We start from the raw sequence: 23280 nt of genomic DNA, 5'->3' as shown, positions 1-23280 counted from the left end.
CGTCAATAATGAATTATTCTTACACACTCGGACTCATGACTGATCATTCATTCATAAATATCACACCTTCCAAACTATTTCCCCCATTTTGAAAATAGACACATGTAAAATTGGAAAAAACAAAACAAAAAACAGGAGATCCCAGAGGGATCTTGGCCCCCACTATTGACTGATCTTTACTTGTTCTTTCAAAGTTAGATCTTTTCACTTCTTTTCTCTTCTCAGTTTTTGCTCTTAATGATAAGAAATAATCTTCAACTGCCAAATCCAAAATGGCAGCCTGTTGGCCATTTTGTTTCTTCTGATCAGTCCCAAATATTAATATATTAAGTCTCTAACCTGTTAGCCACCTGAGATCAGTTACACATAATCAACAGTATTGTCCTGAATTAGGAGTCTTTAACCTGTAAGCCAGATGATATCTTCTAAGTCGCTCACATGTTAGTCAGAAGAGATCATATCAACATTATCTATTGTCCTTAGCTAGGAGTCTCTAACCTGTAAGCCAGGTAAGATCATTAAAACTTGTCCTTTGTTGGCATTCCCTAACCTATAAATCTTACAAGGTTCATTGTCCTTAAATTCAATTTTTTCCTTACCAGTTAACATGTTTAATTGTCCTTCATTACGATTCTGTAACCTGTAACCCTGGTGAAGTTAATTGTGCTTCATTGGGATTCCCTAACCTGTATCCCTGGTGATGTCGAGTGTCCTTCAATGGGATTCTGTAACCTGTAACACTGATGAGGTTCAGTGTCCTTCAATGGGATTCTGTAACCTGTAACACTGATGAGGTTCAGTGTCCTTCATTGGGATTCTGTAACCTGTAACACTGATGAGGTTCAGTGTCCTTCATTGGGATTCTGTAACCTGTAACACTGGTGAGGTTCAGTGTCCTTCATTGGGATTCTGTAACCTGTAGCCCTGGTGAGGTTCAGTGTCCTTCATTGGGATTCTGTAACCTGTATCCCTGGTGAGGTTCAGTGTCCTTCATTGGGATTCCCTAACCTGTATCCCTGATGATGTCGAGTGTCCTTCATTGGGATTCTGTAACCTGTAACACTGGTGAGGTAAATTGTGCTTCATTGGGATTCTGTAACCTGTAACCCTGGTGAGGTAAATTGTGCTTCATTGGGATTCTGTAACCTGTAACCCTGGTGTGGTTCAGTGTCCTTCATTAGGATTCTGTAACCTGTAGTCCTGGTGAGGTTCTGTGTCCTTCATTGGGATTCTGTAACCTGTAACACTGGTGAGGTAAATTGTGCTTCATTGGGATTCTGTAACCTGTAACCCTGGTGAGGTAAATTGTGCTTCATTGGGATTCTGTAACCTGTAACACTGGTGTGGTTCAGTGTCCTTCATTAGGATTCTGTAACCTGTAGTCCTGGTGAGGTTCTGTGTCCTTCATTGGGATTCTGTAACCTGTAACCCTAGTTAGCTTTAGTGTCCTTCATTGGGATTCTGTAACCTGTATCCCTAGTGATGTCAAGTGTCCTTCAATGGGATTCTGTAACCTGTAACACTGGTGAGGTAAATTGTGCTTCATTGGGATTCTGTAACCTGTAACACTGGTGAGGTTCAGTGTCCTGTAACACTGGTGAGGTATTCCCCTTCAATGGGATTCTTGTAACACTGGTGAGGTGGTCAGGTTTGGTGTCCTTCATTGGGATTTCCTAACCCATAAACCTTAATGAGGCTTGGCTTCCTTAATTGTGACCCCTTAACTGGTTAACCTGTTGAGGTATCGATATCCTTTGTTGGAATGCCTTTACCTGTTAACCTGGAGAGGTTTAGCATCCTCCATCTGGATTCCCTATGGATTGGGAAACTTCACATAGATTTATTTTTGGAACCAGAGTATTCACTCATCCAACCAGTCTATCAATGATCATAGTTTTTCTGGTATATAATGGGCTGAGCTCCCAAACAAAGACAGGATATGTTGTTCAATGGTTTGCTGGGCTAAATCAACCAAAGAGAAAATGAAAATTACTAGTAATTATTTATCAATTAAAACATTAAAATTTTGTTATTGTAAACGAAAATTAACAATGTAAGGCAATTAGTAAATCTACTTATTATTCTCAAAAAAAAATTCAGTTCATAAACAACCTAAAATACTGATGCTGACCTTTAGACAAAGTTTGTAACATTTGTACTATATCACTACATCAAATACACACTGGACCGACTAGGCAAAAACAAATTTGATGTTTTTTCAATTAATTAAAGTGCTTGAGAAAAGGTAAACAAAAATTTCAATTTTTTACCCATAGAAAGATTTCAAAATTCCAAACTTTAGTCTTGTTGTCCTTATGTCAATTTTCACTTCTGTTATATTTATAGTAACATACCTGCTTTATGACCTTGACCCACTGCTAGATCCATGGCAGTGAGCTGGTCTTCATTTGTATGTGTAATATCAGCTCCATACTCCAGGAGGGCCTGTATACAACCTGTATGATTCCTGTAGCAGGCATACATCAGTCCAGTGCTACCAGACTAAAACAAAACCACAACATTATTACAACTAACAATGAATGTCTCCAGATGTGGAAACATTTTACTGATTAGAAATCATCATAAGGACTGTTGATATTCAATATCTTAGTCAAGAAGTATCCCCACTCTCTCTGTTCAACCACACTTTGAGTACTAGGTCAACTGCACTGATGAAATAAATACAGAACTTGATATGGATATGATTTTTACTTTTTGAAATTTAGATATTAAGAGTTTAAGTTCGTACAGAAATCAACTGTTTTCATCATTTAATGGGTAAAAATATATATCTTGTAATATGCCCATGCTCAGTGACAAGCCTGTCCATGTCTGTTTTGCTGATCAGCTAAAAGATAAAATTGCTATGAAATAATCTCATCCCTTACTGTGAGTTGGATTGAAACATAGATATGATAACTCAACATCAAATACTTAAACCAAGTCACACACATTGACTTCGCACCTCATCACTGTAGTTGACATCGAGGCCTAGACTGAGGAGGTAGTAGACAATGTCAGTGTATCCTCCTGAACATGCCAACAAGAGTGCATTTTCACCATGTTTCCCACACACATTGATGTCAGCATTTTTATCCACCAAGAACTCTGTAGTGGCCTGTTGACCATTGGCGCTGGCCCACAGTAAGGCTGTCATGCCAGCGGCATCAGGCTTGTTGATATCTGTTCCTGTGCATATAAATACCATGTTGTTTTTTTCTCACAAAGCATACAATAAGGTCATTATGTATAGAATGGGGTCATGTACTTGTTTGACCTGAAAAAGCATAGACCATGGCCAGGGTTGATAATGTACCTGTTTGACCTCAATAAGTATAAACTTAGGTTGAGTCATGTACATGCTTGACCTCAGAAAACATCAGCCCTAACAATGAAAGTACAGGGGTCACAAGCATGCTTGACCTTCAAAAGCACAAGTTTGGTCCATATAATTATTTGATTTCAAATATTTACAACTGGACCTATAAATTTAAAACTAGGGATAACAATATCAATTTCATATATGATGAAATCTCGTTATTTGTTTCAAAATCTATAGAATGCAGATTACTAAAAATTTATTTCATGTTTAAAAGGAGCTGTTATTACCTTCAGAGATTTCTTGTTGAAGTAGGACCAATTCACCCTGGGCAGCAAGCTGATGGATTGTCAAATCTGGAAAAATGATAAAGGAAAAAAATCATTCTCAAGCAAATGGGGAAGAAAAAAATCCTTTAGAGAAAATACTGACAAGCAGTTTTTTTCACAATGTTTCAATAAATGCTTGAAGTCTTTGAACATTATGGATATCTGTTAGGTGTAAAATGAAATTCTTACTCTTCAGTATTAAAGGCGTAGTGGTCTGAACATTGCCTCGTTGAAGATTTGTCATCACTGTTGTTGGCTAAAACAGAGTTTGATAGAATTTAAAAAATATTCATTATTTTTGCTGAAGCCATTGTGTGGCATTTTCATCCATCTTGGCATCAACCTTTCCATTTAAAGAGTTCTTCTTGATAAGTGAAAGATCCAGGTTACTGATATTGGGCCTTGGCTTGTTGTATGTTGGGATGAAGGGCTACCAATTTTTATTCAAATGAATGACCATGGCCTACTTTCAAGGTCTCAGGGGTCAAAGATAAATATTCATAAATATAGTGTAATAAACAGCTGACAATATCTTTATTTAGGAATTATTACAAAATCTACATTATCCTGTGGTGATGACTAAATAAATGATTTAATAGATTTGGGCTCATGGTTTTATTTCGAGATGCTTGGTAGCAAACTAATGCCTGTTAAGCATACAGAATACTCACACGAAATGGTGTTTCATGACGTTTTGATTTTGTAGGGGAGACACAATCTGAACTTTCCTTATTCCCTGATAAAACAATTAATATAATGTTAAAACCAATGAGTAAATAAAAATGTACATTCTTCAAACAATGGATAATGTCTCCTGTTCTATTACTTGTATGTTTGTTTTAAAAAAAGAGAATATTTTATTTGATTTTCTTTACAAAATATTCTAGGCTGAATTTGTTCTTGAAGTACTATCATTCTGTAACCTACACAATTATGAATAAGAATAAACAAAATTCAACAGTCTTACAGATGTAGATTGTTTAATCAAAAACATTTAATAAAAGAACTTCTGCAACATGTTTCGGTATCAAAAATGATATATTATTCTACATAGTTTGACACAACAGTAAGTTGGTTTTAGATCTGCTTGAGTATTTACAATGAATGAGGCAATCTGCAGTACCTTCTGCCAGCACTGAGGCCACCTCCAGGTCATTCAGTTCCTGATCACTGTCTATTGGAGACACTAGTCGGAATGCTCCAGCATGGCCTGATGATGCAAATCTTCTCATTGGAGAGAGTAACTTCCTTCGTCCCCCAGCTAATCTGTCTGGTGATCCCTTCTTTGTGTCATCTCCACCCTTGCTGTTCTTTTTACCACAGGATGAGTCTGTAACCTCCATTTCTGTACTAAAAGAAAACATTTAGATGTATCAATCTTGTGTGTATTTGCCTTTTAAGGTTTAACATACTCTTTATCATTAAGATAGGAATGTACAATGAGCTGAACTTGAAGGACTACAATATGAAGACATTAAAACAATTTGTACTGTACTGCTTTGAAATAGAATTTCTTTACAGTACTAATGCTTGATAGGACATGTACGATGATACTCAGACTGAGACCATATTTAACACTGTATACAAACCACTGCTACTCTCTATCATGAAAAGTTCAATTTGCAGTTTTTTAAAATGTTTTTGAAATTCTATCCCTCAGTCATCAAGATTCTACATCAAACTTGCTAGACTTATCAACTTTATCATAACAAAGTGAATTTGTAGTTCCTCATTTGTCTATTGATGAGACAATCATTGTCTCATCTTGATATTCGTGTTGATTTTGGTCCAATCACATATTTCTCTTTGCCATACAATACCGTTATGGGTATAGTAACTTGTCCAGATGAGATCACAAATAAAATGCCAATCTTACGAGATGACTTACTTATACCAATGGCTCTTAGTTCAGAAGTGTTTTCTCTTCTGTAATAAAATGTTGCATGAAGGATTCCGGTGAATCCTCTCAAATCCAAGTAAGGAACCTATCTAGAGACGCCATTGTGTAAAAGGTGTACACTAAACTTATTTTCGTAACTCCAACCTATTGTTATTACAGATAAGATATCCAGATGAACTTGGAAAGGGTTCTTGTTAAAGAGCTCATTGGAAAAGCTATTTACACACGGAATAAACAAATATATTATGAGTAAAAGTCATTTTAAGAAAAATAACTGTTACTTATTGTTAAAGATATTCCTGGCATTATGGCGGGGTACAAATGGAAGTTTCACTATATTTTGTGTTAATTTGTTCCACTCTAGTCTAGTTTGACCCAGCATACATCGAGTGTTGGGGTTGTCTTGATGGGTAACTCAGCGGCCTGCAGAAGTTGCAGGGAATTTAAAGGCATAACGTTTATTCGAGTGTATGATAGTATTCAGAATATAGCCTACTTACTCACTAACTCCAGTTAGCCTTGTTTCTTTCGTCGCTCTATGTTTATGTTTTGTTTTGCAAATACCATAAGCGTCTGTCTGACTGAGACATTGATATGATCATGATCAAGCAGAAGCTAAAGGCAGTATCGCTAAAGTCTGCATGGAAATAATATTAGTAACAACGTCCGACAAAGTCGGGTTTCATTGTATAGGTACTAAACATTTTAAGACCTGAGTTATATACATAGATGTATATTAAATATAAATACCAGCAATACTTGTTGAGATAGTTCCAAAATTATAACATAACTATGATTTACCAACTCACATATCGGAGATGTTTTAAGTTTACACAATTCCCCTTGAATGGTATATGTAGATCTAGTACATACTTCACCTAATTCTTAATATTCCCACCAGTTTTCAGCTCACTGGCACCAGAGACGTATATATGTATATATATATATATATATATATGTCTCTGCTGACACCTATAGAAGTCGAGAAGACTTTTCTAAGATGGGTTTAGGACCTGCCTGAGAGATAAGATCATTTGATCCATACTCTCTCGGAATCGTTCATGACAACTTTCAAATCAATCCTACTTGTTAAACTTGAAATTGTGTAAGAAGTTTTAACGATATTTAACTTGAGAAAAATAATCCCGCGTAACCCTGTAAGAAATTGCAATAAAACAAAATGCCGCCGTTAGCCATTTTGTTCATTGGATAAATCTAAAACTACGAGCGTCACCTTCATATGAAATCAGAAATGAAAGATTCACCAAACTCTTAAAAAAATAAAGCAAAAACAAATCTATGCTCTAGATACATGATGTCAACTTTGATGTATCAAAGCTACTAGAGCCAGCAAGACATTTTCTTGGCCAACTTTGATGGTAGTTCTGCCGCCGCTCTCATATCTTTGCTCTTGACCTATAGCGCCGAAACTTTTCTGTCCAGGTAAAATTTTGTGGATGATGTGTGAGAAAAATCCCCATTTTTTTTGCTGACCAGTCACATTTCCCAGCTTTGCACACTTTCCAGGATTCCAGTTAGTGAGGTGTTATTGACTTCCCTACTTCTAAAGTTACAAAGTTTCGAATGGTTAGCCACTAGGGGACTTCTTTCTTCCCTCCTCTAATGTGTAAACATTTAGTTCTCTCTGGACTGTCTACAAATGTGTGATCAACATTTTGAGAGCTGCATTACAAGTAAACAGAAGGTGACTGAGGGTGCGTGTAGTCTGTCGCGAAAGAATGATATTTTCCATCTTCTGTTGATGCCCAGCTTTAAATGTCTGTTGGTGACTGAAGCAGGTCATACACTGGCTTCAGGAGGGACTCGATTTGACATGATTCAATTTGCTAGCTGTCAGACCGTCAGTCTTCTGTCGATTAATTTCACACTATATGTTCCATGAAACCCCCTGTCTCCACCATTGTTGCCTCTCTGTCCCTGGTTACTCAAAATTTAGTTGGCGTTAACCAGTGGTGAGTGAAAAAATGAAATTATTGTCAAAGAAAATACACGAATTTTCAAGGCAAAATTAGTGCTCAAAATATATCAATCTGATTTGTTTCAATAAATCTAGAATTGTGAAATGATTTAGAATGTTCTCAATTTTGTTTAATTCATCTTTGAAAATTTCACTACTAGCTGGTTATCGCTAACCAGTCTTTCTCCATTTTCCTGATCTTGTCTTGTAACAGCTTCCTCTTTTTATCTTTCTTAGTTGTATCCTATTGTTGTACATGTAGCTGTAGTGTTCCCTATCCCCGTTGTCCTATATCTACAATGTTGGTTTCCTTGGTACCTAATTGCGCCATTTTGATTTTGGTGCTGGGAAGACAGCAAAATGGCTGAGAGTCTGCCGTTTTGTATTTTGACGATGTAACATGAATAGCTCTTTCTTGAAAAGTACTCGGTGGAATTTCTTCAGATTTCATATGTAGGTTCTCCATGGTCTCTAGATTTGTTCTTTCGATTTTGGGACTGGAAAACAAAAAATGCCGAGATACTGTCATATTAGTTTTGGACAATAAAAGTGTTTTGATAGGTTTTTCTTTAGAAGTACCAGATGGATTTTTCATAAAACTCCACCAGAAAAACAAAATAGCTGAGAGACGGCCCGCTGGGATTTTGCCAATGGAAGCTTGCTTAAGCTATATCTTGATACATATTGCATGGATCTTCATCTAAATTTATATGCAGGTTTCTCTTACTTCCTTGTGTCCTTTTCATTTTTGGATCGTTTAGAGAAACAAATGGTCAACGAGTGATCATCTTGGATATGACCCACAGGCAAAATGGACTGCTTATACTAGCAGTCAGAAGTAGTTATTTAGCCTTCCTATCTGTTACTAACCGTTTTTAAACATTCCTTAACAGTTCAACAAAAACGATTGCTTCTTAGCATTCAATGAAATACTCGTGAATACCTGCAATAAAAGTCAAAACGAGGTTAAAATTTTAAGTGTGTTGGAGTATGCACAAGGCCTTCGGGATACTTGTGACATGTAAGATGATTCGATAATATTAACAAGCGCACCCATGACCTGAATGAGGTAATGCTATTTGTTTTTGTATGGCTTTTGAAGGGAAATTTCATTGAAGTAAAGCAGGATATGGTGTCCATGGATTATAAGACAGTAATTCAGTAACAGGACTATATTTATATCAGAGGGTACCTAACACAACCCTGTAGTACAGTCTAGCTACTTTAAATCAGTTAAAAAAATTCAAGGACACAAGCAGAATCAAGTTAATGGAACTAACTTGTTAATTCATTAACATGTGAAATGTATTTCCTCGTGATTAAACCTCACAAATTGAAATTGAAAACTTTTGAAAGCATAAGTATTGTATGGAAAACAGTACATAATTTGTGATGTATTCACTGTTCTAAGCAGTTTTTCACATTTCTAAGCAGTTAGATGTTACTATATTTGGAATAACTAATTTGCATGTTGGCATTTCTTAAAAGTTTGAAGCATTCCTAGGCTGTCCATATTTTGTGATACCCATTTACATAGAGACTGTTTGTTAGCATTCCCTGGTAGTTCCTTCAGGATCTAATTTGCATGTAAGCAATCTGTTAACCTTCCTTAACAGTTCACTGCAAACTCATTTAAATAATTTGGCCTTTTAAACAGCTAATGAATTCTTGGAGAGGGAAAACAGTTAAGGACTGTAAATGAAAACTGTTAAAATCTGCTTTGGTATAGTGGAACAGTTTCCTCATTAGCAGATTGACCTTCAGAGAGAAACAACAAATAGGCAGTCCTGTGGAAGCTAAACAATGTCAACTAAACTCTGGTTAAATAGGCAGTCCTGTGGAAGCTAAACAATGTCAGCTAAACTCTGGTTAAATAGGCAGTCCTGTGGAAGCTAAACAATGTCAGCTAAACTCTGGTTAAATAGGCAGTCCTGTGGAAGCTAAACAATGTCAACTAAACTCTGGTTAAATAGGCAGTCCTGTCCTGTGGAAGCTAAACAATGTCAAATAGACACTGCCTTCTACTTTCACTCAGGAGTCAGATTTTATTGCTAAGAGGAAGTCTGATTTCCATACTAGATCATTAGACAGAAGAACTGTAGAATGGAGAGAAGAGAAATATCAAACTTTTCAAAGAAAAAATAAAGATCAAGCAATGGTGTTCCCTCTGGGATCTCTTGTTACAAAAACCCAAAACATTTTCTCATTAATAACTTAAAGCTTTTAAGCATAATCATCCATAGCATTTTTCTGTCACATTAGTGAAACATTTAAAAGCAAATGTGCATCAGTCTGCAGTTTTTAATGTCTTTTTTTGAACTGTCAGCTTCCCTCACTTTCTTCTCCAAGGAGTGATCCTATGAATGTTGTTAATTTCCTTGCAGCTTTCCATTGGTTTTTATCCTCATGATTTCCACATTTTCAACAGACCTTACTTAACTCTGGAGAACTCCTTGGAGTTGCTTAAATCATGTTCTCCTTACTGTAGTAGTGTTTTTGCAGCATACTATGTAGGCTATGTTTGATGAAAATGATCTAGTTCAGAAATATAAATTGAACAAAATTAACTGGCTAATCATGTCAAGCATGGATCAGTACAAACTACAATGTATGATGACATGTTGTTTACATACATATACAAGAGGCCAAATGGGCCTACATCGCTCACGTGGTATACAATGTTCATCAAACATATCATCAGAGTTAATATCACAAATATATTTACATATACACCATTGGCATTCAAAGTGGGCACACCCCAATCAATTTTAAGCAGTATCCACAACAATGAAATTACAATACTCAACTCCAAACAGTGAGAGTTAAGACTTTTTTCTCCTCAAAATTTGTTGGGTTTTCACTTAGAAACACCTTTCCACAAAATTTCATACTTCCCAGTCTTTTGGTTTACAAGAAGACGTCTTTCACAGGTTTCAAGAACTTTGATCCCTGTGACCTTCAATACGGGTCAAGGTCTTTTCTTTGAAAATGTCAATCATCATTCTAGGAACCTAGCATTTCTTTTTGCAAGTTTTGTCCAGATTCATCCTAGGAACCTATCAGCTGAATTCCATACTTCTTCACCGCATGGTTAGTCAGAATTTGTTTTAAGGTTTTGACAAATTTGACCCCAGCTGTGACCTTGAATACGGGTTAAGGTAATTTCTTTTACCAAACTTTATTGGGATTCATTATAGGAACCTATCAGCTGAATTCCATACTTCTTCACTGCATGGTTAGTCAGAATTTGTTTTAAGGTTTTGATAAATTTGACCCCGGCTGTGACCTTGAATACGGGTTAAGGTCATTTCTTTTACCAAACTTTATTGGGATTCCTTATAGGAACCTATCACCTAGATATCATGCTTTTTAAGGGTAGCTTAATATTTGATAAACTTCCAGTTCATTTGGAACATTTCTCTTGGATTTTATACTTCAATTATTTTTTTCATATCTCCTTGCAAAAAGAACTCTTGATAACTCAAAGACTGACAAGTGAAAAGGTTTTTATTAACTTAACATTAACCATGGTAACGTAAAATATTCACTTTTTGAACACATTCCTTGTTTCCCTGGCAACAGATAAACCAGGAAAATAAAATGCAGTAAATAAGATTTCAGAATAAAGAAATTTGTGAAGAATAATTTAGTATTCATGAATGTTTTTTTCCTTGAAATGATATCTTGGTTGTAAATTGCAGAAGTACTCAATACAAATAACATATTCATCTGGCAATAAGCCCATTCCCATCTACTGAAGTTTTAATAACAAGGGGCCCATAGGCCTTAATGTTCATCTGAGTTGATTTTGTTGTTAATAACAAATGACAAACACAAATTAAAAAAACTGCCTTATCAAATATTTAGCAAACAGATTAAAAAGCCCGCAGTGTATTGTATTTGCAAGTGTGAATTTAAATGCCATTGAGAAAATTTTAACAAATCCTATTCTTAAGGCCCTACAATGAAGTTTTCAAAACATTGAACCTCCTTAACAACAAAATTTCAACCTGTTTTGTAATTCCAGCTAAGAATTAATACTGTTACTCAAACATTTGACCCCTGTGGCCTTGAAAGAGGGTCAAGGTCATTCATTTGAAAAGAACTTGGTAGCCCTTCATCTCAGCATGAAACAGTCCTATTATCAGAACTCTGGGCTGTCTGCTTATTGAGGAAAAAGCAAAAAATGTAAATTGTTTGTAATGGACAACCACCATGGAAGACGCATGACACATGATGCACAACAATGGACATAAGACTTTGTCAACAGATGCTGTATCATTGTAATAACCCACCTCCCTACATTGTAACAGATCAGCTAAGCTTGATAAGTATGTTGCAGGATATATACATGATATCTATAAAGTAAAATTTTGAAGACATATATTATAGTTGTTGAATATGTCTGTATACAACAGCAAAAATTGTGAAGTTGAATTTATTTAAAGGTTTTGTATAGTTGTGTGTGGTGATTGGACAGTATTGATGAAGCAATAATCCTATGTCTATTGATACTTACATAAGCCCAACAACAACTTCTGCAATATAAGAAAAGCTAACAAATACTTCGTCATTTACCTTCAATAAGCCCACCACCCAACCTTCAGTCAGGGATTTTGTGTTGACCTCCTGCACTCATTATTACTCAAATGACCTTGACTTATTCAACAAAGTCAAGAAAGAAACCTTTTCTGGGAATATGAGGGTAGCTTTTGGGTTCAGTGCTTCTGCAAACAGGATATTCAATGCCTGTTAAACCACAATCAGTATGATATGAACAGCATTTTGATCAAATGTATCAAAGTGACACATAGAAATAGCACCATTATAACGAACTTTCTGTGCCAACAAAATTTTCCCCTGGAAATTTTACGGTGCCATAGAAAAGATAAATGGTATTCATTGTCTTGCCATCTACATTGTACATTGAGCAAATATCCAGTGTTGTTAAGATACTTGAATAACCTTGACAATTTGGTTAACAATATCATCAACACTATTGTCTATATCTACACTAATGAAGTGTTCTGTTTCATCTGGATGTTCTAGAGTGGCCAACTGTGACGGAAGAAGTGATGCAGGCATAAAATGATTCCTTCGCAAGTCCATTCTTCTCTGTAGTATCTCCTCTTCACCATGCAAGAGAACAAATAACACTGATGCTTTATCCAAACATTTCTTGGATGAAGACTGAGAATTAGAATCAGCTGTTGTGATGCCTTCCAGAAGGGTCTGTCTATACATTTTCTTGAGACCAGAACAAGTGACAACTCCATCAATCTTTTGGGATTCCAATCTGTAAAATAAACACAAAAAATTAGTGACATTTTTTAATCTTTTCATCAAATTTCTACATATTAAATTATAAAACTGTCTTTCACATTTCAGTATTTCACTTCAAATATATAAAGTATATTTTAATTTTTGACAAGAGTAGTAATAACAAGTCCTTATATTACCTTTTTTTTTTATCTACTTCAATTCATTATCAATAATATTTTTATAAAGAGAAGTCTCATCTGTTTTCAATAAATAACAAACAGTAGAAAAAACATCCTGAAGTATATATATATTAGTATTTACACTATTTTTCTTCTTCTTGTTTTTTTGGAGAGGGGAGGGGGCAGGTGGTGATTTAATAAATAGGTTAGACTAATTACCGTATTTCTCCTGCTATTAACCCCAAGAGGAGACAACACATTACTTACCACTTCAACTTAAAGGCAGGTTTTAGGCTTATTACAGGACAATGAAATAGCATTGGTGTACAATTTTACTAAAAGTTTTACTTTAAAGTTACATTTGGTATAATATAATGATATTTAAATATTACAATATTAAGAATTTTAATGAAATTATGAACAACAATTTATATTTTAAAAAGAAAAGGTGTGTTTTAATTTAAATATGACAATGTATACCTACTTCTGCATGTACTGATGTATTGCTAACAACCACGGAATCCTGTCCTGAAGAAAGCAAACAAGTCAGGTGTTTTTATAAAAAAACTTCCGGCACTGGTGACCCACACCCAATATAGATGACCTCTGGCTAGCTGGATCAAAAACTAATGCTTAGATTAAATTCTGTGTCAAAATCTAACTTTTCTGTGTTAATACTTGGCAAATGAATGAAATATCTGAAATTTAAACATTTGCTAAATTCTACTTTGATACAATAAAATACTGAATCTTTCAATCTAAATGACTACAATCTGGATGATGTAGAAATGATAGGGACTTCAGCAAAGTAGAAATTTCCAAGCCTTACCAGCATTAAAGTGTGACTACAGTATCATTTCAATTACTCATGATAAAATGACATAATGGTTTGTAAACAATATATTGTACCTACGGTTTGTAACAAGGTTAAAACAATATGTTTTACTTAGTTGAACTACCTCATCTGTCAGTGATTGTCCTCGAGACATCTTCTCTTTATTCGCTATAGAATGAAATTCATCGGCATCACGGAATGGCATATTCAACTACGATGTAAGACAAGTAAAAAAAAAGTCAGGTAATTAGTATCTTAATAAATGAAAATTTCAGTAGTAACCATATATACCCATGTAAAACTTCCATGGAAAAAAATTCAAAGTCAAACATTTCTATGTGCTTTTTTTCTCAATTTTTCTCTCTTTCTTTCATGCTGAATGACGCTGTTTCAGTAATGAAAATCCTGACGTCCATATTCCTATGGAATTCTGTGTACATTTTCCATGATTTGCCTTGTTGGTCCATGGAGTTTCATTCCAACTTCATGGACATTAATGGACATGAATTATTTTCCATGACCTGATCACAAGTTTCCATGGAAAATTCATATAATTAATCATGGCACCTTCAGAGACAGGATTCTATAAGTCCAGACTTGGATTCTACAGTTTTTTAGATAGGAAACATATGTACCAGGAACTATGTTAAACATATTAGCATTTCTCAGAGTCTGTTAATATTTTGTGCTATGAGTTGCATTTAAGCAAGAGAAAATTTACGTGTATTACTTTAACTAATACGGGGATGTGTTGAAAAATATGAAGATTTGTAATACAAAAAAAAAAGAAAAGAATCTCGAAGATTCAAATGAACTGTTCATTTGGTTATCAATGTTTTATATAAACTGGTATACTGTTGGTTGTCTCCCTTTGTCTTACTTACAGAAGTACAAGTCATCATCTCAGATGCTGTTTCAGAATTAAAGATTTATAAACCTATAAATCCTCCACATCAACATCTGTCGCAAACCTTTAGATGACAAAAGATATTTATTCATTAAATTTATTTTATGAAAATTAATGCAATTTATACCAGTACATATGTACCACAAAACATACACATTCATATATTATTATTACTAACCAAAACTTAAATTTGCATCCTTTTTTTAAAAGGTCCAAATTCTGCACTAGATCCATTCTCTCTACCTTTAGAGTACTAGGTATTTCAATGTCATACTCATGTGAACTTTTTTGTATAACTTTTAGCAATTACTCAAAAGACATGTCAGTTAATGTCACATTTCTGTTACCGGTAATATCACAGGTTATAGATACAAATTATTTTCTATGGGTAAATGGATTTTATTAATAGACATATACCACATGAATCTTAATACAAATAGCAACCAATTCCCAACGTGACCCAGATGTGGCAGTATCTGTACCTTAGTAACAAATGAGAAAATTGGTACCTGGTATTGATATACAACGTATTATATAATCCTGCTGTTCATGACCTAGTATCTAACCTTAACATTTCTATATCACTCTAACTCAGTATGTTATGGAATTTTTCTGTGGTTTTTGAGTAGAATTTGTTTTTCTCAATAAGAACATTTTTGGGGTAAGAAATTTCCTGTTGTAAAAAACGGTTATGATTCCTGAAAAGATAGATTATGGGAGACAGCTATATGAATTAATTTTAGGAGTTAAAATAGTGTTGATATGGAGACATTAAAAACATAGAATTCTTTTATTCAGCCTTAATATTTGATTCTGCTGTAGTGAGTCACCTTTGCTTATCTCCATTGGTTATTTATAGACAAATAAGTTCTCCATTAAAAATTCCATATTTCACAAATGGTTGATTTTAATGGGCCTGAAATGCATAGCCACATAAAGTTCAATGAACTGTGTAGTATATGAAAAACATATATAAAATATGAAAGGGAGTAAGTGCCTCTCTGCTATGCACCTTATAAAGTAAATATCATCAATACATTTCTAGTATTTCTTTGGTGATTTAGTAAGTATAGATTCCAAGCTCTACATGGTAGCAGCCTACCATGCAAAACTAGACTCATGGTTTATGTCTGGAGGTTGTGGGCTGACCCGGGCCTGTAAACCTATTACACTATATTGTTGCTTACACACCTCTTAGGAAATATGTGTGCTTTTGGCACCCCATTACCTGAATGCTTATTTTATGTAAAGCTTTGAAGTTGGGTGCCACCATAGCTGGAGAGCCAACCCTTTCTCTGTATTCTTCCTTTTTTACCTCTTCTTCTCATAGTTAGTTATTGTATCTCCAGTGTTTTTTTTCAGTTGGTAACAAGAATATATCATTTCCATCTGAAGACGTGACGTATATAGGTGTTGGTTATAGGGTCTGTCCAGCAGCAGACTCAGTCTCCTCCATTTGAAGAGTAAAGGACCCTTAGATCCACCAGATAACAGGAGTAGGTTCTACTCCCTTACTCCCTTTACCTCTCTACATAATTAACTGATATTTCATGTTTAAATTTTCATGCTATAGTAAAAAAAATATTTTATGCGATATAAGGCTTCCAATGACTAAACTGCATAAGGTCAGAGGTCACCTACTAACACTGAGAGGTAAGTATGTTTACTATACCATGAGAAGACATCAAATCAGTAATTTAAACAAAGGAGTAATACCAACAGTGTACATGAAATTCTTCCCCAAATTTTCCAGGCAATCTGCCCATTTCTCAAGACAACCACAAAAACTTAACAGACCATACAGTACTGAACATTAAACAATAGTTATCTAACAATTGATAAAATACAAAAAATACAAAAATCAAATATCTTGAATGCTAGTCATGATTCACTTCTGCCAGCCAACTCAGGATGGTAGATAGTACATCATCTAAAGATGTTGTATATCTATAAAAAATGTTTGCATCCAAAAACTCTGGGTTTGCTGAGATCCTGTGTCCATTCTGGAGTATTGTGGCTATTACTAACTATATCCTTTATTTGTTAATAAGTTAATACTATAAAGAGAAAAGAGAAAATATTCATATCAAGCTTAGTATAAAATAGCACTATGAACTGAAAGCTTTTTACTCTATGCACAAATTCAAAATTTAAACTAGGTCTATTAGTTAATGAGAAGAAGTTGTTTAAAGGTTGTACACATCAAGGTGATTTCATTTCGCAAGATTTGTCGGGCTTCATCCTGGGAACATACCAGCCAAATATCATTTGGTCCATTGTTTATTGAGAAGAAGTTGTTTAGAAGGAAAAATTGACGCCGGACGATGCACCAAGGCATAAACTCACTTGGCCATTCAGATCAAAATGGAAATATGCACAAAATTACATACAGTATTTATCCAGCTTGAACACTGCCCACAACTTTTGTAATAGTTTTTTATGTCTAGTTATAATAAGTTTAGTTAGAAGTTGTTTTGGCCCCTGCACTTATTGCAGAAATAAATGCCTAATAACATGGGGCCTGGAAATATTTCAGATATTTTTTTTCTGATGCAAAATACCTGTGACCGACACCATATCCAGTTATTGATAAGTAAATAATATCTTTTTATATCAAAAACGAAAGTAAATCAGTGTTTTTCTATATGTATATTGATCTAAACAAATATACACCCCAAACTGTGTTTGTATACCGATAGTTTATTAGCCATGTGTCATCATGACAAACAAAGATGACAGGCACTGTGCTATGTTTTTGTTAGAATATTGACTGATTACTAAGACCAAAACAAACAAATACCATTATAGACTAACATTAATATGATCATAAATTCTTTTCAACGGTGAAATTCAACATAAAGTTATTCCAGTACATAAATGTGTCACTGGTATAAATATGGATCAGTATAGAGGCGGGTAGTATTGTCATTTTAAGATACATCGATGCTAAATCATCACTTTCATGTCATGTTGAACCTTGTACATATATTGATCTATACCAGCTGATAATGGTCACTACACCACTAAGCTATGTAAGCCATAGCTCATGACCAGATGTACAGCTGTGTCTTTTTTACCACCTGGGTTACACATCATGAAATTTTGTTAAGATCTTTACCAGGCTCTTTTTATTTTTCATTGTTGGTTTTTGAAATTCATCTTTTGGTTTATGTCAGACTTTTACACAGAAATCAACTTACTTTCTTTGCTAATGCCTCTCCAACTGATGTTCTGTAAATAAAAACGAGACCAATATTAAGGCAAGTTTATTTATGATTCTTGCAGTACCCCTACAGAAATGAAAATAAACTCAATCTATCCCTTCCTCTATCAATTTGAGGAGGACCCCATACTGGACATTTGTCATACACTCAAGCAACTGGATACAGTACTTGTCAGCTATTTCCCAAACTAGCATGAATTTTTTCTATGTATCTTTATAGAGTAATCTTTTTCAAACATTCTGACCATAAAGACCTTTATGTAACAGAGGCCAAATAAACCTAAAATAAATTGCTCAACTACATTACAGCTTACATAGAAGACATTGTTGATCCATAAAGATGCTTTTTTCCCAAACTTAAAACCTTATTCTTTATACCACACAAATACCATTACTGCAGACATAATGCTTGTGAAAAAAAAAAAACATGCTACAGGCCCAGTATCAAGACCCTGGGCCTTTTGGTCATTGAGTTGTTTAAAGATTTCAACATATTTGACCCCAGTGACCTTGTAATCAGGTCAAAGTCATTCATATTAACAAACTTTTTAGCCTTACATCCTAGCATGCTTCAGGCCTAATATCAGCACCCTGGGTCTTCTGGTTGTTGAGATGAAGAGATTGAAAGATCTTAACATATTTGACACATGTGGCTTTAAAAGTAGCTTAGTTTTGGACCAAATTCCTTTTACAAATTTAAAGGAGAAGGATAATTAAGGTTTACAATGTATTTCTCTCATTAGACCATAATGCCTCTCTGACCCCAAAGGAAGTCAAAGTAACTGTCCATACAAAATAAAAACCCTCCAATGACGTTAAATCAGACCAAATTTAGTTGAAATCCCTTTATCCCTACAAAAGAATTAAATAAATTGAATTGAAAAATTTCCACATGTTGCTTCTACTCTCAGTGCCGGCAGAGCTGGGGATGGGGAATCACAGATAGACATTTTGATGAAAGTTGGCTAAAAATGATATAGTGTAAACACATTTAATATCTTAATGTATTAGAATAGACTATGGACAGAGTTGCTTCAATTATCTTTAAATCAGACATACAATTTAACTCTAGATGATAATCAGGTAGTAAAATTTAAACAATAATGTTTGACATATGTCAATCGCTCGCTCATTTGTATCACCATTTCAGAGAAATGTAATATAGTCGTTAAATGATGATGTCATATTCTCTTAATTGTGATCATATTGACCTTGTTTTGGTATTCGTATTATCAAACTGCAAACTCATTTTGCAAACACAATATATTTTGTTTCAAAACAAAGCACAGTATGAAATGAAAGTTGTAGATTTTGAACAGCAATGTCTTCATAAATTTATATGGAGGGCTAAATATTTTAAAATGCAGTTGCCTCCAACACACTTCAAAGGATTTATATATTAGACAAGTGGAGATTTTTACCTCCCTTTTCTGGTAAATAAATTCACGAACAGGATATCCATGCAAAACTAGGGAGACATTACAGGAGATGGTTTATATATAAAAACATATTTAAGCTTACTTTCCACACCCAGAAACTCCGATAATGATGATCTGCATGATCTCCCTCACTATCCAACCTGTGGAAGAACAAGTCACAAGTGTTAACAGAAACAACAGTAGACTATAGAGATCAATTCACAGAAACTTCAATATCCCTTAATCAAGGATGCATAGTTGATAACTATATAGAGTTTGGGTTTCGGGCATGTATTTATAATGAGAAGGAATGATGTCGTCCAAATTAGGATTTAGTAACCGACCATTTATCCTGCTGAGATGTAGAGACACTTGATATTGATTCCTATAGGAGACAATATACATGTGGTCTTTTACATTTCCAATATTTCAAAGGGACAACAATGTCTCTGTCAATGGTTATGACTTCAGATGAAAATCCTAGGTTTGTGGTTCAATCCTTACTTGGCACAATTTGTGAGTCTCATAGATTTAGAACATCCTGCACTGTATGGTTTTTTTCCCCAAAAAATATTTCACTGAAATTGCTCTGGATAAGGTAGCCACTGACTATAGTGTACAGCAAGGAGACCCTATCACAAAATATTCACAGGGTGATAAGTCGAGCAGAAAAAAAACCTGGTTAAAAAACTCATACAGTATAAAGATTCAAACCAAATCTTTTTATTTTATAAACTTTATTTATTTTACAACAATTGCGAAACAAGTTATGTCAACTTATACTAATCACTCTTGTTGACCCGGATGTAAGCACGCGAGGGATCTTATTGTGGGAGGAAACTGGAGTACCTGGGAAAACCCATGTGGTCGGGCAGGTGACCCCTAACCTTTTCACGTCCGTTCCGGGAATTGAACCCCGGTCGGCAAGGTGAAATGCCTCCCTCCCCCTTCCCGACACACACATACCCTCAATGGATAAAACTATAAAATTAATCTGCTATAGCTTTTGGTCCTTAATAAAATGTTTGTGGTCAGGTGGTGTAATGATAATACACTTTCCTATCACCTAGACAACTTGAGTTTGGAGTTTTATTCCCTGGTCCAATTAAAAAGGTCATCACATGGATTTTATCTGGGTATTTCAGTTTACGTTTCATGGTAAGTCCCTCCATGTGCTTTTCTTTGTGCAGTAACAGGGGTAACTGAATTACCTATAGCGATATACATATTGACAAAATATATAACAATTTACAGCAAATAACATTTTAACAACAATTAAAAAGAAAATAATCGTAATCCATGTACCATGCAAACTCAAAGTATCAAATATGGTCTCTGTTGCTCTGCTGTTGGAGCATGCTTCTTTGGCTCAACTGGTAGAGCAGTGGATTATTACACTGGAGACTGGGGTTCAATGCATATTTTCGTTATCTGACAGTGGAACAATTTGATTACAAATCCGGGCATTGAGCAAATGAAGGGTCACATGGAGTATAAGCACCTACATGACTTACAAAATATTTTGTAAAGAAACAACACGGGAATTTATACTTGTTATAACCTTCAGTGTCTCTGTGACTAGAAATAATTTGTAAGTACAGATGTATCGTAATGGGAATCAACAGATGTTTTTGACTCAAATTAAAACATTCAACATGTCTCTGATACATCCTGATGAATCATAATTCATACCACCCATGTTTACATATGGGATAGTTGAAATCACATACCTATGTGATGATATATGGAGTATAGTTACTTTATCTAATCCACGAACAAACTGAAAGTAGGATCTTGAAACGGTTACTACCTGGCAGTTAACCGCATGGACGATCTTCTTAAATACCAAGACATGAAGAATCCCGAGGTGATCCTGATGTAAACAGCCTTGAACTTGGCCGAGGTCATGTGACAAACTGGGGCTTCCATCTTGCATAGATGTTGATGTGACACATTGGCGATAAAAAACATTCACAGAAGAAAGAGCGGCCTCAAGCTCTTATTTGAAAGATGACACTTTTTAGGAAACGAAGTGTTAAAGGGGACCCGCAAATGGAGTACCAATGCACTATCCGATTTCTGGACGATTCGGAACCCATTCAGTTATCTTTTAAGGTAAGAAAATGTAATTTGGTGTGAAATCTGGCTTAACAATCCATCAAGAGAAATTAAACAGGCGGCTTGTCACGATTGTGAGAAGGGCGGTATATTGATGGAATACCACAACATGATGTGTTATTGTTTCGGTTATCTTGCCCTTGGTGTTTATAATTTATTGTAAAACATGTAGTAAGTTCGTGTGTTGTTATTTGAGTCACATGTTTGTTATTTGCAATTAAATTTTAAAATGTCGCTGCTGAATGACTGGGAAAATATGCATGCGTTTATATCAGTTATGATAGGTTAATATGCATTTTTGTATCAAATCGGAGTCATATGCACGAAGGAAACAACTGACCAGATACAAGAGAGCCTATGAGAGTATAAATATCTATAGTATATATCTGTAGTAAACTTTTTCCACAGCAAATTGTCTCTACCTGGAATGGTTGTTGATAGTTCTAACTCAAATATGTAAGCAGAAAAATGCGAAGAATACTCAAATTAATGTAAAATCACACTGATAAAGTTTATATATTATTTCCTTAATTTGACTTTGTCACATGCATCCAACATTGATTAATTTCAATTATTAAAAAAGAACCCCCTTCTCTCCCCCACCCCCACCCAAAAAAAATACAGAAAAAAAAACCCAAAAAGAGATAGAAAAGTGGTAGTGCTACAGATCATCGTAGACTATTTTCAATGATCTAACTTCAGTTATGTTATGACCAAGCACCACCGGTAGGTAGTAGGTAACAGCTGCCAGGAGCATTATGTATGTATGTGTTGAGTGTTGATCTGATGACAGACTTGTATGCATATGCATATGACACACGATGGTGTGAATTTAGCTATTGATTATCAAAGAAAATGCTTTGAAATAAAAAAAGGATATTGATAATGAACGGTGATTTTACCTCAGACTTATGACTAATATACGGGTCATGATTGATTTCTATGGTCATTGATCAAGTCATCAGTTTTTCGTCAAGATAGGAAGCAGACCTGAAAGTTATGATTACATTAACAATTTAACCAAAACATTCTTCACTTAACTTTATCAGGATAATTTTCTAAACGTTGCTGGACGTTTAATGATCTTCTGTTGTATTTTATAAGTTAGAAGGGTTTTTAATAGTTATAGATTTTTAAGTACATTCCATTCAAAGGCCATGGTGTAATGTTTGAAATAAAGACTTATTATACGTGTATTCAAGTGATCTGTATAAAGTTAGACAAGTTTTAGATACTGGTAACACTTCTTATTTTCTAAAGATTTCCACAGATATGACATTAATAACATGTTAAGTATGAATTTCTTTAAAATTGATTGATATATATGAAACTGGTATACAATGTTGGTAGGTGTGGCTCTAGAATTAAATACAGCATCTGCCACTGTAATGATATAACATTGCTTCTTTAGGGAAGTTTGCCATGGTAGAGCTATGGATTATCATTCTGGTTGTGGCCCTGGATTTTGATTCCTGCCATGTGCTATAAGCAGAAATGTGCCTTTTTCTAGTTCTGTTACATATTTATATCTTGAAAATGGTACTCAAAGATTGATATCCATAAAAATCTTAACGCAAATTATCTATTTTGATATCTGTTTTAGAAAAGATGAAACTGATATATATATTCCTGTATATAGATGGTAACATTATAGAGATCATTTATGTCCCTTCATAATAAATTGGTAGGAGAGATTAAGAAAAATCATGTTACCAGAAGTTAAATCAGGCAATAATTAATACTTCATGTGAATACTATTATGTTTTATTACTTATTGGTGCTATATATAGATAGCTTGTTACCAAAATCATG

The 23280-nt window shown here is 34.6% G+C and overlaps 3 protein-coding genes across 4 annotated transcripts in view; 1 reads left to right on the top strand and 2 right to left on the bottom strand.

Moving 5' to 3' along the window:
• Window positions 1–1659: 1659 nt before the first annotated feature.
• Window positions 1660–4992, bottom strand: LOC132562094 (ankyrin repeat family A protein 2-like). Its single transcript, XM_060226823.1, has 7 exons — window positions 4772–4992; window positions 4320–4384; window positions 3838–3904; window positions 3610–3675; window positions 2966–3189; window positions 2355–2502; window positions 1660–1962 (listed from the first exon to the last, which is right to left on the bottom strand). Exons 1-7 carry the CDS (start codon window positions 4989–4991, stop codon window positions 1889–1891), a joined length of 864 nt encoding a protein of 287 aa, XP_060082806.1. The 5' UTR covers window position 4992; the 3' UTR covers window positions 1660–1888.
• A 6023-nt stretch (window positions 4993–11015) lies between these two features.
• LOC132562063 (probable gluconokinase) lies at window positions 11016–21167 on the bottom strand. Of its 2 annotated transcripts, none has more exons than XM_060226786.1 (6): window positions 21081–21167; window positions 19454–19511; window positions 17910–17940; window positions 13927–14013; window positions 13452–13495; window positions 11016–12822 (listed from the first exon to the last, which is right to left on the bottom strand). In XM_060226786.1, exons 2-6 carry the CDS (start codon window positions 19489–19491, stop codon window positions 12474–12476), a joined length of 549 nt encoding a protein of 182 aa, XP_060082769.1. In that variant the 5' UTR covers window positions 19492–19511; window positions 21081–21167; the 3' UTR covers window positions 11016–12473. The 2 variants fall into 2 exon arrangements, with proteins under 2 accessions (XP_060082769.1, XP_060082770.1); XM_060226787.1 differs by lacking the exon at window positions 21081–21167 and adding an exon at window positions 14687–14773 and having other exon boundaries at window positions 19454–19502.
• Window positions 21168–21360: 193 nt separating this feature from the next.
• Window positions 21361–23280, top strand: part of LOC132562073 (FERM domain-containing protein 5-like) — a 68367-nt gene continuing 66447 nt past the window's right edge. The window contains exon 1 of the mRNA XM_060226803.1: window positions 21361–21465. Coding sequence (XP_060082786.1) covers window positions 21361–21465 — 105 coding nt within the window. The remainder of the gene's footprint in view (window positions 21466–23280) is intronic.

The sequence above is a fragment of the Ylistrum balloti genome, unplaced genomic scaffold, assembly GCF_031769215.1.
Source record: "Ylistrum balloti isolate Yb309-2 unplaced genomic scaffold, AGI_CSIRO_Ybal_v1 Utg371338, whole genome shotgun sequence".
Classification (NCBI taxonomy): Eukaryota; Metazoa; Mollusca; class Bivalvia; order Pectinida; family Pectinidae; genus Ylistrum; species Ylistrum balloti.
Note: the sequence above shows the minus strand (reverse complement) of the source record. Positions and strands in the feature narration are given on the sequence as shown.